Here is a 17,704-nt window from a genome sequence, read left to right on the forward strand (position 1 = left end):
GAGGGTAAAATTGTGCTCAAGGGTGAGGGGTTCTGTGCTGCCTGAGCATGGATCCCAGGTACAAGGGCTTTCTCTGCCATCTTCCCCTCTCGGGCCAGATGTTTGGGGTTTTTGCTTGCCAGCTTGCTGCAGGACAGCAGAGCAATGTAGCTTCAGTGTTACCCTTGCAAGAGCAAGTGCTGTTTTGTGGCAGACCAGGCTCTTCAAGAGAAGCACGGGGTGTGTGCCGTGAAGGAAAGGCTTTGTGTAATATTACTTATGGAAATGTTCCCAGAGACAGCAGCAAAAAGTTGGAGAAGGTCTTCCATAGAGCAGCAGGGATTTGTTGAACAAATCCTTGGTCGAGTTGGGGTCAGTTTCAGAGGGGAATTGAGGTGGGTTAGTTTGTTGTGTTGTTTGTTTTTTTCCAAGGGAGATCCTGGAAGGTGGCTGAGATATCCAAAGGAGCAGAGGTGGCAAATAAGGGGAGGAGAGATGCAGACAGGGATCTCTGATGCCAGACTGGCCTGTCCTTTTATCTCTTTGGAGGTGAAGAAGCCACCTAAACTTCTCAGGGCTGCACCTGAGTGCAGACAGCAGCAAGATTTCCCTTTGCTGCTATTGCAGGAGTTAGGGCCGCCATCAGGTCTTCTCCCTGCCCCTGGCTGTCCTCAGCCCCGTGTGAGGGGCTGCTGCAGGAGCCTTCCTTGTCTGAGGACCAGAAAGGTCTCTTCTGTGCTCAGAGCCTTGCATTGGTTCAGACGTGAAGGTCTTTATTTGCAGGCTTTGGCGGCTGAGGGGTCTCTGTGAGGAGAGGCCAGTCCCGCCCTGAGCTGCTTCCCGCTAATTCCGGCAGCGCCTGGTGAGGCCCAGCCCAGCTGGTGGCACCTCAGGGAAACTGAGGTAACAAAGGGGGAAAACGCTGGGGAAAAAGTAGGGGAATGAGGGCAAAAATTGTGAGGAATAGCTCCGCAAGCACTGAGGTAGGAGGGGGGCAGGCAGGGAGTCTCCTTCCACCTGTGGGGAGGCCACGGTTGGGCAGGGATCCAGATGGGTCTCTTTGTGAGGTGTTTCCAGATGGAATTCCTGTCTCTCCTGTGCCTCTTGAGGGGGTGAAGAAGTGGGAATGAAGGGCTAAGAGATGGGTTGCGGAAAAAGCTGTGAGGTGAAGTTGGAATGAAGGGCTAAAGTGGACTGTGGAAAAAGCTGCGAGGTGAAGTTGGAATGAAGGGCTGAGGTGGATTGTGGAGGAAGGTGTGAGGGGGTGAGAAGGTGTGTTAGTCTGTCTGTTTCTTGCTGTTATCTACTTCAATTGGCAATAAATTAAGTTTCCTCGCGTCCAGTCTGTTATGTGTATGACAGTGATTGAGTGATCTCCCTGCCTTTACCCTGCCTCCTGAGGTTTTTCTTGTTGTTTCTCCTGCCTGGACATGTTGTTGAGGAGGAGGATGAGGGGAGCGGCTAGGGGGGGCAGCTGGCCGTGGTCAACCCACCACAGTGTTCTATGGACTTAAATCCAGTAGTAGTTTATATACCAGCATAAAAAAATATTATCCATTTTTATAAGTTATTAGCTGTTGAGTTTGGACAGCAGGTTTCTGGTCAGAACATGCTTTTTTCTCTGCGTCTCCTCTGCTTTGCACACACAGCTGGTGTGTGAGGGGTAAAGGAAACGAGGTAGCAAAAGGGAACCCTGTGTCTCAGAGTGAAAGTACTGTTTTAGAGAGACCAAAATGTAACAGAGTATAAGAGTAGAAATGCTTGGAGCTTGGAAGTGAAGGAAAGATCAATAAATGGAGGTCTTCGGCATTTCTGAGGTGGATGGCTTGTATTTCTGTGCTTGCTTGGGGAAGCTCACAGCGTATTTGGTCACTGAGATGCTAGCCAAGAAGTCTTAAGAGACAGCCATTCTTAGGGCCAGGGAAGAGAGATTCAGTTTTTCATGCTGTGAAAGTGGGGATAGAGAGGAAAATAGCTGTTGATTGTTGAAAAAGGTGAGCTGCTTCATGTCTGACTGAAGGCAGCCTCATTTAAGTGAGGCCCTTCACAAATTGTGAAGATGTTGCAACTGGCACTTTGCAAATGTAACTCTTAAAGATTTCACTCATGGTAAGACATTTTTACACAGAATGTGCTGTCTTTCACAGAAGCTCTACAGCATGTCTGCAACTGGTACTCCAGGTAATGAGTTAGCATGTTTTACTTGTGTTCTAGATTAAGGTATTCATGTTTCTCATGCTTGCTTGTGTTTTTCTGGACAGTTTTCCCTGATTTTTAATTAGGGTTTGGAAACATGGTACCCCCAAGTTATCATTTGGTAATTACATAAAATACAAAAGGTGAGCTCTGCCAGATTGCTCCCTCTTTTTGCATCAGAGAACACTTGCTGGTAGCTAAGAGGCTGTTTTTTCTAGCAGGGCTTTGATTAACCTTGTCACCTGTGTAGAATCAAGGACTCTTGAGTTGGTGTTATTTTACCTTTATATGTTGTCTACATAGATCTTGACAAAGCTGAAGGAAGTTTTAGTTTTAGACCAAGGACTGGGATTTTTACTCTTGCTCCCTTAATTATTCTGGGAGCAAAGCTGCTGTGTAACCCAGAGCCTCTTAACATGCATCTTACTGCAGATCAGAAAGGAAACAAAGGATCAAGTGGATGTGAAAAGTGAATTCCTGCAGCTGTTCTCTTGAGACCCAGAAAGTTATTCTGGTGCTTAAAGCTTATTTCAGTGGTCTGGCTTTGGTGCTTTTCACACTCCAAATCTCACCGACTTCAGAAGTGATGGAAAAGTCTGTCTCACCTGCAACCTTTGTGTAGTTATTCAGCACTTCTTTGCTGAGGCGGTGAGTTGTTGACTGTCTGCAGGCAAACGACCATCATGAATCTGGTGAACAAACCTAGAAACAAGTTCCTCTCCTCCAATCCACAATGCTTTAGTCCCATGTTTCAGCTCTTCTGGTTCATTTCTGCACGAAGCTGTTGAATTGCAGACATGGGATAAAGGATACAGGCACTTCTCTCCACTTCAGTTTTAAAACAACAGCCACCCTTCAAGACTAAAAATGATGGATGATTTCTTAAGCTCTCAGTAACCTTTGATGACAGGAGATGGCATTCAGGTCTCTGCTGACTTTGAGTTCATTTGTTCCTTTTTTTTTTTCCTGTACCTAACCAGTGGAGACTGTTTTCTTAAATAAAATTCCTAACAGCAGCAAGGTGCAGTTCAGAACTGCAGGAGTAAAAGATAGGTATAGTTTCACCAGCATCTCATTCTGTAAAAAATCATGGCAGCGTCTTGCTCTGGGGTTAATGAAATATAAGAGTTGGTTCAGACCTGGACCAAGGTGAAAGAATTGTCAGAGGTTAAATCTGGAGGCACCTCAGCTTTTTGAGTCACCCAATGTGTTCTGGTTTTCGACCCGTTTTTGCTTTTCATGTGTCCCTGCCTGTATTGTGTGAGGGCAGGAGAATTCTGGAGCTAGCTTGTACCTGTCAAATGCTCATGGCTTTAAGGTGAAGTCTTTGCAGATGCTGGCTGATAATCTTTCATTTATATATAACTGGTCTGTAATGGCATAAGGCTGGGTTTTTAGTGGCTTTTAGGATTTTCTGAAAAACTGCTACTGTATTTTCAGGCAAATCTTGTAGCAAGGCAGGCTCGTGGTGTGCAGTATTTCAAAATTAGGTGATAATGCCATGTAAAAGGGAAGATTAAAGCAGTGAAAAGCACATGTCTGAAAGTGCCAGCTCTGCCACAGGATTGGATAAAATGAGTATGTAAACAGTGCTTTGTGGTAGTGCTCCCTGACAGGAGGCTTTGTGTCTCACTGTATAAATTCTGACCACTTGCTATTGTATCTGCTCTGACACTATTTTTAGAAGGATTAAAATTGAAATTGCTTCAAATAGGAAAAGGTCTTTTTTTAAGCTTCCTCTAGAGGCTTCTCTTCCTTAAGTGCAATTTGGTTTTGAAAACTAGCTTGCATGCTTCTGATCACTGAACCTTCTGACTGTTTCCATTGTATTATAGTGATGCCAAGAGAGTGGAGCCTGATTTGTCCAGGGAGTGAGGCTCTCTGTGGTGTTCTTGGGGTGTTTTTTTGGGTTTTAAACCTGTGTTTCTTTAGGTGGAGGGGGTGGGGGGAGGCATTTCTGGTTGTTCAGTAGTAGAACATGCATGTTTGTCCATCCAGAAGACTTGCTGTTTTTCAAAAGTAAAAAGACAAATTTGCCCTTTGGCTCCCAACACTGAAGGGTTTTCTTTTTTTTTTAAAGAACGTTACTTTTCCCAAGCCATGCAACTTCCCAAGGAAGTTGAGTTAGAGCTGTTTTAATGTCCAGTTCTTTCTTTTTTTTACTGTAAGCTGCTATGTGACTCAACTCTGGGAACCTGAAAATGCAGGTGCAAGGAAGAAAATTGTAAGTGACATGACTGATTTTTTCATTGTCAAGGCTGAGAGAAATGGAGTGTAAATACAGCACAAATGAGGGTGATTTCCAGAGCTGTCAGTGCACTGACCACATGGGCCATAGGTCCTGCTTTCAATAAAGACTAGTGTAGTTGAAACCATCATCTCCTTGCATAGCAGGCTTCAGAAGTAGCAGATAAAGCTATTTTAAGTAGCTTATTGAAAACAAAACACGGAGGTCTGGACAATTTGGCAGAGAAATAATCAACAGCCTGGGTTTTGTTTGCAAACTTCCACTAGAAATTTAAAAAAAGCCCTACCTGTGAGATACCTTTACAGAAATGCAGGGTTGGCAGTTGTCTTTTGGAAACCAACAAAATCCCAGACCACAGGGATGCCCATATTGGTTTGCAGCTGCTGAAAAATCTGAGTGCTGGTGGCTCAAATACATACACCATAGACAGATGAGACCTGGTTTTGTGCCTTAGACTTTTTTTTAAATCGGGCTTTTCTCTGCCAAGATTGTCATCTCAGTATTGAAGGAGGGTTAGTATGTAACTGGTGTGACTTAGCCTGGAAGACAGACTTTAAATCAGCCTCATTTTAGGTTTTCATAACGAATTAGTCCCTTGCCAAGGTTGCAGAACATTCAAACCTTCTGTGTGTTTTCTTATTGGGCATTTTTTTTAATGGGTCAGTATCACTATTTTTATATTGCTGTATATATTTTTCTATCACCTGGCATGTTTACTACTTGTATCACCAAGTTTGACTTCTCTCTCTGCAAGGATAAGACGAAGAAAACATGTCAGCACAGGAAAGGGAATGAACCTCTTAATCTCCACTTAACCCTCCCTTGCTGTCATGCTCAAATGTTGTTATTTAACCCCAAAAGACTGATGATGTGTGATTTTTACTTTGCATGTCTGAGTAGCAAGCTGAATTGATTTCTTAGAACTGATCGACTACAACGTGGCTTTTAAAAATGCGTTTTATATTAAAAAAAGACAGCTGTTCTGTTATACATTCTCCCTTTAAACCGTGTGCGTTGAGGTGTGGAGAGGTGAACTTGGCTGAGGGGGGGAACCCTCCTGGGTGACAGATGGTCAGAGAAGAGGGTTCTCAGCAGGGGCTCCTGATTTGTGGCTGCCCCTGCGGTGGATGGGAGGAAATGCCTCGCACAGGCATTTGGGGCAGGGGATGGCGGGAGGGGGGCAGGAGGTGGCACCGGGCTGTGATTCTGCCAGACGAGCGGCACTGAATATTTGTCCTTTTTGCTGCGCTTGTGTTTTCTTAGGTGCACCAGAGGCTTTCTCCTTGGCAGAGCGTGAGGGTGGTCTATTGCAGTACAGTAGTGCCCTCTGATGGTGAGTACTGACGTGGAGAAACTCTTGGCTCACTTCTGACTTCCTTAACCCCCTGTTCCCTGTCCCCCTTTTTCTGGTGGAGGCTTTTGGGGCGAGTAGCTAATCCAGTTTTGAGCTAAGGAAGTGACAGAGAACAAAGTCAAGAAGAATTCAGGAAATGTTCAACTTTTCTGGTGGCTGTCCTTACAAAACCCAGCTGGCTTTGTAAGGAAAGATGTAACTGCGTGCAACTGTCCACATTTTTTTGCCAGATTTGTTCCTGATGTGGCTGTGAGGTCTGTGTGATGCCTGCTTTTCAGGGCACTCTGTGTGCCCTGTCAACTTCCTGGATGTCATGGAAGTGCAACTACTTGCACTGTTTTGCTGAAGTGATGAAGTTGTAAAGCAACTTTCCCCCCTTGATTTCGATTCTGGGGCAGCTCAGACATTAAGCTTTTTTGATAAGGTGGTCATAACATCAAGGCAAAAGAATGTGCTGGTGGAACTTGAACAACCTCTGTCTGCCAGAATGCAAAGAGGAAACAGCCAGCTTTGAGATCTCTGCCTGCTTAATGTCTGCATGCTGTGGGCAAGGACTAGAGCACTTATGCTGACTGACACAAGTGGTTAGTGGAGCCTCTCCCCATTAAGGCTTGTTAATAAAGCCTGAAGGCCAATAAAAGGCTCTGTCAGCATTGCTTCCCTTGCCAGGCTAGTGACTGCATGTAAACACAAAGAGAACATGACTGCTGTGGGGAGCTCAAAATAAAAACCTGAAGGCTTAAGTAGGTACAAGTATAGAGGATGAATGAAAGGGTGAGAGGATAATGTGTGTAGCTACTTGCCTGCTTTGATTGTACTTCTCATATTGTGCTTGAATATTTCTCCTGTTATTCTTCCAATAACTTCACCTTTACCAGTAGTAAATGTTCAACACTGACTTCTTTGGCCACGTTATAGTTTTTTACTGTACCTTGTTTTGGCCAAATGTGTTGCTTAAAGCTGTTCTTACATCAGAACAGAAATCTTTAACAAATATTAATGACCTGTTACTGCTGCACATACTGGTTGAGTGAAAACCTTGTGGTGCTTTGATCAATTCATATCTCAATTCATATCATATAGCATGTAAAGCTTTTAAAATCCTCTCTGGTGTTATTTAGCAGCATTCCTGGCCAGGTTGTAGGTTTCTGTACATGTAAGTGAACTATACTTCTATCCAGTTACTTTCTTTCACTTGTCCTGTATGTTTAAATTCTGTCTTAAAATTTAATTGGTTAAGATTGGCCAAAATGTTAGCTCTATAATTAGTGAAATGCCAGAATGCTTTGTCCACTTAGTAACTTGTAGTTGCCCTCATGCAGGCAATCCACAGGGCTGTCAGAGCAGTGGAGAGCAAGGCAGCCAGCCATATCACAGTGTCTTGTTAATAACTTTTACTGGAGCTGTCTGTTGCTGTCTGTTAGGTTTGTGTTATTGACATGTCCTTTGGATTTTTTCCTCTTTTTTTTTTTTATTTGCCTCTGAGCTCTTTCCTCTCTGATGCAGTAAAAATATGACCAGACATCACTTGTGTGGGAGGTGATGAGAAGATCAAACTGGAATTATGGACTTTCTTCTCCAGTGAATTGGGCTAGAAAATTACAAGTTTTTTGTAAGGAAAGCTTAAGCCAGTTGTAATTCCAGACCTACTGAGACAGTCCTCTGAGGGGAAAGAATTTGGTCTTTAACACTTGGCCTAGGCTGGAAATCCCGTGGAGTGCTTTTGTGTGTGTTACCTGCTGACTGCAGTGGGTCAGACTGCACCAAAGTTGATCACTGTGGTCTCCATCAGGTCTGGGGAGGGTTAAAATACAACAGGGCTGGTGCTGGCAGTCCTGGAGCTGCCCTTGTTGTGCTGTGCCAACGGGGATACCCCGAACAGTGCTGGTGCAAATGCTGTTCTCTCTTCTGCTGCACAATAAGCTGGCTCAGTGCCTCTATCATCAAGGTAGCATTTTAAATAATGTTTTTCATGTCTTGTGGTTATGTAAGCAGTGCATAAGTTAATGTTGTATATGCTGCTCACAGCACCAGTTCATTCCATACTTAAGTGGTTGTTTTAAGCTCCTAACATATTGATCATTTCTTTGGAGACTGGTATCACAAGTGTAGTTAATGTTGGTCTATTTCTTACCAGATTCTTGATGAAATACTTGAGTGAAAGAATGAAAAATCTAATAGCTGGTGTCCTCATAGCTGCTGATAAGGAGCTTGAAAACCCGTCTAACTGTCCAAACTGACAGTTGGTTCAATTTTTTTTTTTCCCAGTAAATATCTGACTGTCTCTCTGAGTTTGAGGCTTCAAAACACTAAACCTACCAAAATCTTGTCATGTGTCTGAGTCTCGAGAACAGGCATTTCTAGGCTTCCAAACCCTGGGGCCTCTTGAGATGCTTTAGTCATTTTTTAGATGTTGATACTTGGTCACTTTCACCTGGTCTTTAAAGATGACATAAGGATGAAGAGGACATAAGAAAAAGCCTTGGGATGCTTGGTTCAGTTCATGAACTGAACATGTATGTTTTAGTACATTTTACTAAATACTGCTAAATAGAGTATATTTTGCTGCATGTGACAGTCAACTCAGAAGCTCAAGAGAACTCTTCTGGCATTATAGAAGGGCACTGGGTGCCACCTTTCTCAGCATCCCTGAGCCTCACTTTTCAGAAAGGCTTGTTGCCCCAAGACTCACCCTAATAAGCAAATGATCCTGAGATAAAGAAGTTCATCATCTGGCAGCAGATCACTGACAGGGCAACTATAAAGACTATTGGTGACCAAACTTCCTGAGCAGTAGCATGCTGAGAAACAACTCCCTTTGGTAGCTAAAGTTATATTATTTGCTTCCATTTCTACTTGCGTTGACTGCTTTGACCAACTAATTTTTGATGTGAGCTGCTTAAACTGACTTGGCATGTCAATGCAGGAGTTGGATGAATTTTAAGCATGGTTCGTGTAGCTGGCCAAAGCTACAAGACGTGGGAATACAAAGCCAGGTGTAGTGTGGGTGGCTTGAGACATGGCAAATGCTCTCTGCAATAAAAAAGACCTGGAACTTTTACGTAAGAAAAATAGGCAGCAATCTAAAGTGAATAATTTTTAGGTGTGCTGCTATATCTTAGCAACTACTGCACTGGGAGAAAATTTCAACTGTTTGTGACTCAGTAGAGGGCTTAGGGAATGTGAACTCTTCAATCCTGTTTTCTATGTATGGATGTCCTGAAGCACACAGTGGGTTGTCTCCCTGGCAGTGAAATAATAAATAGCTTACAGTTCATACAGGTCACTACCAAGAATTTTAGAAAGGTGCACTGAAATCCTGAGGAACACTCTTGACAAAGCACAAAAGAAAGAGAAAATGTTTTATCTACACCTGAGAAGTGCTGTCTGACTTCTGAAGTACACACTATATCGATCCCATGAATTTTAGATGAAGTGACCTTGGAGCTTAAACTCTGAGCCTTTTTCCTACAACCTCCTGCTCCTGACAGTTCTCTTAAATATTTTTTGCCTTAGGACAAAGAGGAGGAAACCAGAACTAAGCAAGAATAAAAAAAGTTTGAAGTAGCTTTTCCCTTGAAGTTTCCTAATATACAGTCTGCCTTTATCTTCTGGGCTATACATCCTGATAAATTGCAGTGTTTTGTCTTCCATAGTCTAAAAAACTCATCAAAACATACTGTGCTGCCATGTTGTGGCTTTTAGATATCGTGCTGCCTTTAGTGTAAATGTTTTTGTGATGAGGGTCAATGTCTTCTGCTTTTCCACAAAGCACAGGAGGTTTAACAGACATTGCCACGTTAATGAGAGTGAAAATCTCTGACATCCTGTATTTTCTCCCTGATGGACACGTCTCTTCATAACAGATGAACCAAAAATTTAAACTCTTTCACGTTCATCTTGTCATCGTGGGACCGATACAGCCCCGTTCTGAGAAGGTCTGTTATTTGAACTTGTATTTGTCTCTTCTTTGTAGAAGTGACAGTGGTTTACCACAATGGGTTACCTGTGATTTCTGTGAGCCTTCCATCCCGGCGTGAACGTTGCCAGTTCACACTTAAGCCCATCTCAGACTCTGTTGGTGTGTTCTTACAACAGCTGCGAGCAGAGGACCGAGGCATCGATCGGGTGGCAATCTACTCAGCAGGTACTGTTGTTCACAAGCTAATTGATTTACATGCTTGCCAGCTATTTACACCCAGCCTTTTGCTTTGTAAGTGAAAGCTGGTGAGGGTGCAAGTTGAAAAAGCAGAAGGTAGAAATGCCATTCCTGGAGTAAGACTATTGTTAGCTATCCTTGCGTGGTTAGGTCTGCCAAGGAGATCAGACTGTAGAGTGGAGGAGGAGAAAAACATTCCTAATGCTTAGCTGATAGACATCAGTCTTAATGGAGGTGGTTTTCATTGAGTTTCCTACTATTCAGTAGGAAAGATGTAACCCGTGTAGAAGTTCTCATCAATTTGTCAGGAATTGAGTATAAAGGTGTAAAAGGCAAACAGTATCTTGCTTAGCTATGAAAACTCGGTCGTGTTTCACTCAATGTAATTTTTTTTTTGCTCAATTGCTGTGTGTCTGCTGGCCACCAAAGCTCTGAAACATCATGAAGGTGTCTTACAAGTGTCATCAAAGCAGATATTTCCTTAAAAGTCTTGGCTGGGAGGGAGGTGGCTGCTAGGTGAGTGATGTCAAAGCTGCCTGACATCAGAGGTAGAAATTACTATTTAAATGCTGGTGTGGAGAGGTGAAGGTCCCTTAAGTGGATTGTGTTGCAAAACATAGTAAAACACTCAAAGAATATGGGATGAAGGGAACTGCTTTTTACAAGATGACCCAAAATATCACAAGTTTAGAAAAGCATAGGTAGCTCAGCTAGTATTTGCCACCTAAGGCCTCCCAGTCTGTGTATCTGTCTGGACAAAGAGTATTGTGTGTGGGAACGTGTGGAAGTCCAACGACTGGATTTGGGATGGCATTGGAACTTGCTTAGCCACATTTGGGTGGTTTTTCTGCTGCTGAATGAGTTGTCTGTTTGCCTTGCAGATGGCACACGTGTCGCCTCCTCCACAGGCATAGATTTGCTCCTGCTGGATGACTTCAAACTGAGCATTAATGATGTCACATACCATGTTAGACCACCAAAGAGAGGTAAACCAGCCACCTTCTGGTAAACATCAGCAATACCTTTCAATGTTCAGTTCCCTGGGTGATTGCAGCATGCTTTATTAACTTGTTTGAGAACATCAAATGTTCTTTCTAAAGGAAGCCTTGCAGTTTCTAATCATGCTCTTGTGGTCTAATTTAGTGATATCCAAGTAATCAGAGCAGTCAGTGAGGGAAGACAAATATTCATTCTGCTCAAAGCCAGTCCTCCCCCTCAAAAGTGTTAAATTAAAAAAATGTGATTTCTTGCAACTTGTGATTTTTCTTTCTGAATTTTCTTCTAATTACTGAGAAGTAATTTAATTTAACTCATTCTGAATTGGTACAATGCAAAATGGGAATTAGATTGAGAATTACATTATCTGATTTGGAAGAATAAATCGTTCCCTTACCTGACAACATGGTTTCCTTATAAGTGTGGCACTTTGAATATTGCAATTAAACATTGAAACCTAATTAGGTAACAAACAATGAAATAGATGGCAGTGGTTTTGCAAGGTTACATTACAAAGAATTAAACAGGAAGGGAAACCAAACTATTTTGCATCAATAAGAAAATCCTTTCAAGTAATAGGCTTTGGATGTGAGAACTTGAAAGGAGATTTTAACACTCTCCAAGGTTCCTGATGGAGGCAGGAACTGGGCATTTTCAACTACCATCTAGTCATTCTCCACTTGTCCTTAGTATGTGGGAGACTCTGGAATTGGGAGTGCAGCATTGGTGAGATGTTGTGTTTGTTTTTTTTCTCCCCTATCAGTGGGTTAGACTGACCTCCACTAGAGGGGTCTTTTTCCAGACTTCTTAAAAGAACCTTAACAGAGAATTGTCCATTAAGGCTGGAAATCTAAATTGCTGGGTATCACACAAGTTACTCTCTGCTCTCACCCCTGTGCTCTAGGTCATGAATGTGGTGTGTTCACACACTTAAAAGACACTGTAAGCCAGAGAAGATTTTAAAAAGGTGTCTTTCCCAGCTCTTAGTCCCTGAGAGCAGGTGATTGTGTCAAGCCTAGCTGGTCTAGTCTCTGATTTTTAATACAGCTAAATGAGAATGCAAACATGGTGTCTGTTTCTGCACTGGAGAAACTGCTTGGTAAGGCAATTCATACATCCCCTTGTTGAGAGAGGCAAGTCTTTGTCAGTGGGTCAGTGTGGTTAGCTCTTTGGTTAGCTCTCTTGCATGATACCTCTGCTGTGCACTGGTAGGTGAGCTCTGGGATCACCTAGGTTACATGAAATTGCTGCCTCTGATTCATTTGCCAAAGACATTTCTATAGTTAGCTTGTATTAAAATGAATGTGCCCATAAATAGGCACTGAGATTAGTGCTGTTAAATTTTTCAGCTCTTGTGTTTCCATTTTTACCACGTTGCCCTGTTTATTTTGAAATGAAAATGCCACAACACTAATGCTAAATACAAATGTACTTTTGGCTGGTCAGTTCAGGAGGAACACTTGGGTGTTTTTTTTTCTCTTCCTGGGGGAACAGGAGCCCTTTGTGGGGGGGGGGTGTTGTGCTTTCTGCGTGCCTTGGCACAGGAAACTGAGTCACTTCTTTCCCTCCAGCTGCTCGTGTTAAAACTGAAGCAGTCCATAGCTTTTTGTGCACTGGTAACATTATATTTTGAGAAGATCACCTAAGGCACAAGACTGAGCATGCTAGGAAAGTGATTTTTAAAAGTATTACTTTATTTGGCTAATGTCAAGGTTTTTTTTCCTGTAATTTGAGACTTGTTTTTATTTCTGTATGGAGTGTGTAATATAATGCCACTAGTCACAAGTCTTTTACAGATTGATTTCCTTTAGGAATCCTCTTTGTGTTGAAATGCAGGGATAGAGGCATTTTGGTTAGTGGCCCTATTACTGTCTCTATTTCAATATATACTTTGAGAGAGAATTTCATTGCCCTGTAGGCAGCACAGCAGGGGGCTGCTCACAGAGTGTTAGGAAACAATTCCTACTTGATGAAATTCAACCAGGGCAAGTGTAGAGTCTTGCATCTGGGGAAGAACAACCCCAGGTACCAGTACAGGTTGGGAGCTGAGCTGCTGGAGAGCAGGGCAGGAGAAAAGGACCTGGGGGTCCTGGTGGACAGGAGGGTGACCATGAGCCAGCAATGTGCCCTGGTGGCCAAGAAGGCCAGTGGCATCCTGGGGTGTGCTAGAAAGGGGGTGGTTAGTAGGTCAAGGGAGGTTCTTCTCCCTCTCTATTCTGCCTTGGGGAGGCCACATCTGGAATATTGTGTCCAGTTCTGGGCCCCTCAGTTCCAGAAGGACAGGGAACTGCTGGAAAGAGTCCAGGGCAGAGCCAGAGAGATGCTGAAGGGAGTGGAACATCTCCCTGATGAGGAAAGGCTGAGGGAGCTGGGTCTCTTGAGCTTGGAGAAGAGGAGGCTGAGGGGCGACCTCATCAGTGTTTACAAATATGTTCAGGGTGAGTGTCAGGAGGACAGAGCCAGGCTTTGTTCAGTGATGTCCAGGGACAGGACAAGGGGCAGTGGGTGCAACCTGGAGCAGAGGAGGTTCCATGTGAATATCAGGAAGAACTTCTTTCCTGTGAGAGTGCCAGAGCCCTGGGACAGGCTGCCCAGAGAGGCTGTGGAGTCTCCTTCTCTGGAGACATTCAAACCCCCCTGGACACGTTCCTGTGTGATGTGCTCTGTGTGCCCCTGCTCTGGCAGGGGGGTTGGACTAGATGATCTTTCCAGGTCCCTTCCAACCCCTAAGGTTCTGTGATTCTGTGATTGGTCCTCAAAATAATGATCAGAAGACTGCATGTTCTGGGGCCACTAACCCCAAATCTTCAGTTGCTGTTACCAATATTTATGGTTGCTGATGGTCTGTAGTCTGTGACAGCTGGTGTGATGGATCCATACTAGGTTAGTTGCTCATTTGTCTTTGAGGCTTGTATATAAATCTGCATCAGAAGTAGCTGTTGGTATCAGGCAAGTTAATAGCATGTATCTCTTTTCCTTATTCTTATTAAATTTTAGGAATATCCAGTGATAGAGCCTTGCCTTTTTTCTTTAAGAAATTGCCTTGTCTTAAATGTGTTGGAGCTCTTCCAAAGGCTGCTTTGCTGAGAAGATAATTTCATGTGTTTCCTGTGCAGATTAATAGCAGGTTTTGAAGAGTACATCAGAAGTTCTGTGGATAAATGCATATAAAGCAGTGTCTTTGTTGTTGTTGGTTTTTTTTCCTAGAGCTCTTAAGCCATGAAAATGCAACGACGCTGAATGATGTCAAGACATTGGTTCAGCAGTTGTATACTGCCCTGTGCATTGAGGAGCACCAGCTGAACAAAGAGAAGGAGCTGATAGGGAGACTAGAGGAGCTGAAGGAGCAGCTAGCACCACTAGAAAAAGTGAGAAGTTTCTGATTGTATTTTACTTAACCTCCAAATGCAGCCTGAATTTATTTCAAGGTTTTCATTAGCTCCCTGGCATGTTTCAAATAGTTTTAAGATCACTGAAGCAGAAGGTTCCCTAGGTGTGCACCAAGCCATGTTTGTTTCTGTAGAAGTATTTTGTTTCTTTGCTTCATATAATTGGACATGAGCTTGGTAGTAAAGAAAGACTGGGGCTGATCCAACAGAGCATCTCTGAACACAGAAAGAAGCAGCTTTGCAAGCTATCCAGAGCATGCTGTGAAATATGGAGACAGCAGGATATGGATGGAAAAGTCTGGATTTGTCTGCATGACCTAGACTCACATCATATGTCTCAAACCACTTAGATTTTAATATAAATGCAAGATGTTGTTTTTACTTTCTCTCTTGATTATATTAACATCATTGAGAATACAAGGCATGTGCTTCTCTCTCCTGCAGGTAAGGATGGAGCTCAGCAGGAAAGCAGAGAAAAGGACAACCTTGGTGTTGTGGGGAGGCTTGGCCTACATGGCCACTCAGTTTGGGATTCTGGCCCGCCTGACCTGGTGGGAATACTCTTGGGACATTATGGAACCAGTCACCTATTTCATCACCTATGGTAGTGCCATGGCCATGTATGCTTATTTCGTAATGACTCGCCAGGTAGGACCCGTTGTGCTGCCCTTGATGCTTCCATAGAAGAATTGCTTGGAGCTCTGCTCCCTTGATAAGCAGCACCATTCTGCCTGATAAAAGTTCCTTTGCCCCTTCTTCATTCTGTCACAACCTAGATGCCACTTGATTTAATACTTGTGGTCCAGGATGGTGGTGTGTGGTGGTGGGGTTTTCTGGTGGCCAGTGCTGATTTCCTGCTTGTCTAACCATAAATTCTTCTTTATCTTCTGTGATTGACTGCTTGAGCTCTACAGGTTCATCTGTTGCCAGGTAATGGTTTCTGCACATACATGTAGCCTCACACACATGGACTTGCACCCAAAGCCTCCAAGTGCTGTGACTTAGCAGCCCAAACAAACTATGTGTATGTGAGGTACCTATTGAGTTCCAGGGAAGCACACCTCTCTGACATGAGATGCTGGCCTTTTTAAAGAGACAAGAAAGGTTCAGGGATCATATTGGAAAGAGTTTTGTTTAGGTGTTTTGTAGGTCTGGACTCTGTTCCAGATCTATTTGCATCCTTGCCCCATGGTGCAGTTCCAGGTCTGTTTGCTCCCAGTCTTTTAAAAACTAGACCTGTTCCAGTGTTGGAACATCTTTGCACAAAGTGGAGCTGTGCTTCCCTGGGTTCTTGTAGTTGTGGTAGAGTCTGTGTGGATTTCTAGTATGTGGTTTGTCTCTGCATTCCTGTTCAGACATCAGAATCCCATCTAATTAATGAGGGAGGGAGGACTCGGAGCTTGTGCTGTGACAAGCTCTCCAGAAGAGATGATGTGGGTATCCCAGTGCTCTGGCAGCTGCAGCATTTCAGGGGCTTGAGGACACACGTGCCCCTGTCAGGGCTCCTGCTGTATTTCTTGCCAAGTGCAGTTGGAACTTCTGCCATGTCTCAACTCTGATTTGATATTTTATTCTAGTCACCCATAGCAACTAGTCCTTCTTCCAGACTTAAAATCCATGTTTCAGGCATGGCTTGACTCTGGATACAGCTTTTCTCCTCCTGACAGCCCTGATCATTGGGTGCACACCAGCCACAAAGGCTGTGTGATGTTCCAGGGCAAGGGAGAGTTAATTTCAGCAGGCAGACCTGTGCTTTGTACAAGCCATGTGGGATCTGGTGTGAACAGCTCAGCTGCTCCAAGTTATCTGCAGGCTCCAAAAAGCTGTGACATTTTGCAGCAGAGTATCCCTGGCAAAAGCTCTGTGATTGGATTCTTGTTCTTGCCTGTGCAGCTTGATTGAGAGGTGAACTCATAAGCAACTATTGTTGCTTTAATTAGCCACTGCATGTTTATGACCTTAAGAAAAAAGAGTAAGGGCCATCTTACTAAGGTTTTCTTCCCGTATTCATAGTTTTTTTTCCTTTTCCCTTTCACCCCTCAAACTTCTCAGTATTAAAAACCTGAAATGTGTTACTTTATTTTCTTTCTGTAAGGAAGGATTCACACATTTGGGGACAGGAGGGAGGGGATGGGAACTTGCTGCTGGGCTGTAACATACCAGTAGGGAAGCAAATGTCTGACTGTACTGGTTCTGGCTGGGATGGAGTTCATGTTCTTCACAGCAGCTGGTATGGTGCTGTGTTTTGGATTTGTGACCAAAACAGTTCTGATAACACACCAGTGTTTTTGCTGTTTCTAAACAGTGCTTGTACATCATCGAGGTTGGTTTTGTCTCTACTCCCCTCCCCAGGAATACACTGGGGGTGGGTGAGGTGTTGTGAGGGGACACAGCCAGGACAGCTGACCTGAACTGGGGTATTCCATTCCATATCACCATGTTCAGCAATAAACTGGGGGGGGGAGGTTCTCCACAATAGCTGTTGCCCAGAGACTGGCTGGGCATTGGTCTGCTGGTGGGAGGTGGTGAGTGATTGCTTTTGTCATCACTCTTACGGGCTTTTTTTCCTTCACTGATTAAACTGTCTTTCCTCTTGTTCTTGGTTTTTGCCCTTTTGATCATCATCTTCCATCTGGCTGTGGGGGAGTGGGTGAGTGACTGGGTGGAGGCTTAGCTGCTGGCTGGGGTCAGCCCACCAACCACATGGGCTGAGCTTAGACAGTGCTGCCTGGTCTTGTGGTTTCACTGACAGAAACTACTCATCCTCCCAAAACACACCTGCTACAGACTGTGCTGATGGTGTTCTGTGTTGTCCTGTTCATGCTTTATTCCTGTCTTCTCTCCTGTTTTAGGAATATGTTTATCCAGATGCCAGAGACAGACAGTACTTATTATTTTTCCATAAAGGAGCCAAAAAGACACGATTTGATCTAGAGAAATACAATCAACTCAAGGATGCAATTGCTCAGGTAACAAGAATTTTTCCAGAAATAATACAAAGAAATCACTGCTCACTAGTTCTTAGCTGCTATTGTTAGATGCACCTCAAACAAGAATGGATGTATCTTAAGCTTTCAGCCCATTTTCTTGTCACAGCCCTGGTGCAGTCACTGAATTGACTTTAATGTGCCCAGGAATAGAACTGTTGAATGTATAAATCAACATGAAATGGTTGCCTGTATCTATCTGTAAGGGCCTTTTAGAAACTGCTGGCAAACCTTGAGTTGCTTCAGGCACTTCATGCCTCAGAGGAGCCTAATTCAAGATTTCCTTTCTTCTCAGCTCCTACACACCAGATGGGTTTAGTGAGGAATGAAGACTTGCATCCATTCAGTTTGTGTCTTCCTGACATAGTACTTCAGTGGACTGGGTTTCAGTCCTGG

The 17,704-nt window shown here is 43.7% G+C and overlaps 1 protein-coding gene across 2 annotated transcripts in view; it reads left to right on the forward strand.

Annotated features, from left to right (window-relative positions):
• The window catches only part of MCU (mitochondrial calcium uniporter), a 91,955-nt gene that overhangs the window by 71,483 nt on the left and 2,768 nt on the right, over positions 1-17,704 (forward strand). For both annotated transcript variants that reach the window (XM_051618083.1, XM_051618082.1), the window contains exons 2-7: positions 5,687-5,756; positions 9,754-9,924; positions 10,818-10,922; positions 14,140-14,300; positions 14,766-14,969; positions 17,174-17,290. In XM_051618083.1, coding sequence (XP_051474043.1) covers positions 5,687-5,756; positions 9,754-9,924; positions 10,818-10,922; positions 14,140-14,300; positions 14,766-14,969; positions 17,174-17,290 — 828 coding nt within the window. The remainder of the gene's footprint in view (positions 1-5,686; positions 5,757-9,753; positions 9,925-10,817; positions 10,923-14,139; positions 14,301-14,765; positions 14,970-17,173; positions 17,291-17,704) is intronic.

The sequence above is a fragment of the Apus apus genome, chromosome 4 (genome assembly GCF_020740795.1).
Source record: "Apus apus isolate bApuApu2 chromosome 4, bApuApu2.pri.cur, whole genome shotgun sequence".
Taxonomy (NCBI): domain Eukaryota; kingdom Metazoa; phylum Chordata; class Aves; order Apodiformes; family Apodidae; genus Apus; species Apus apus.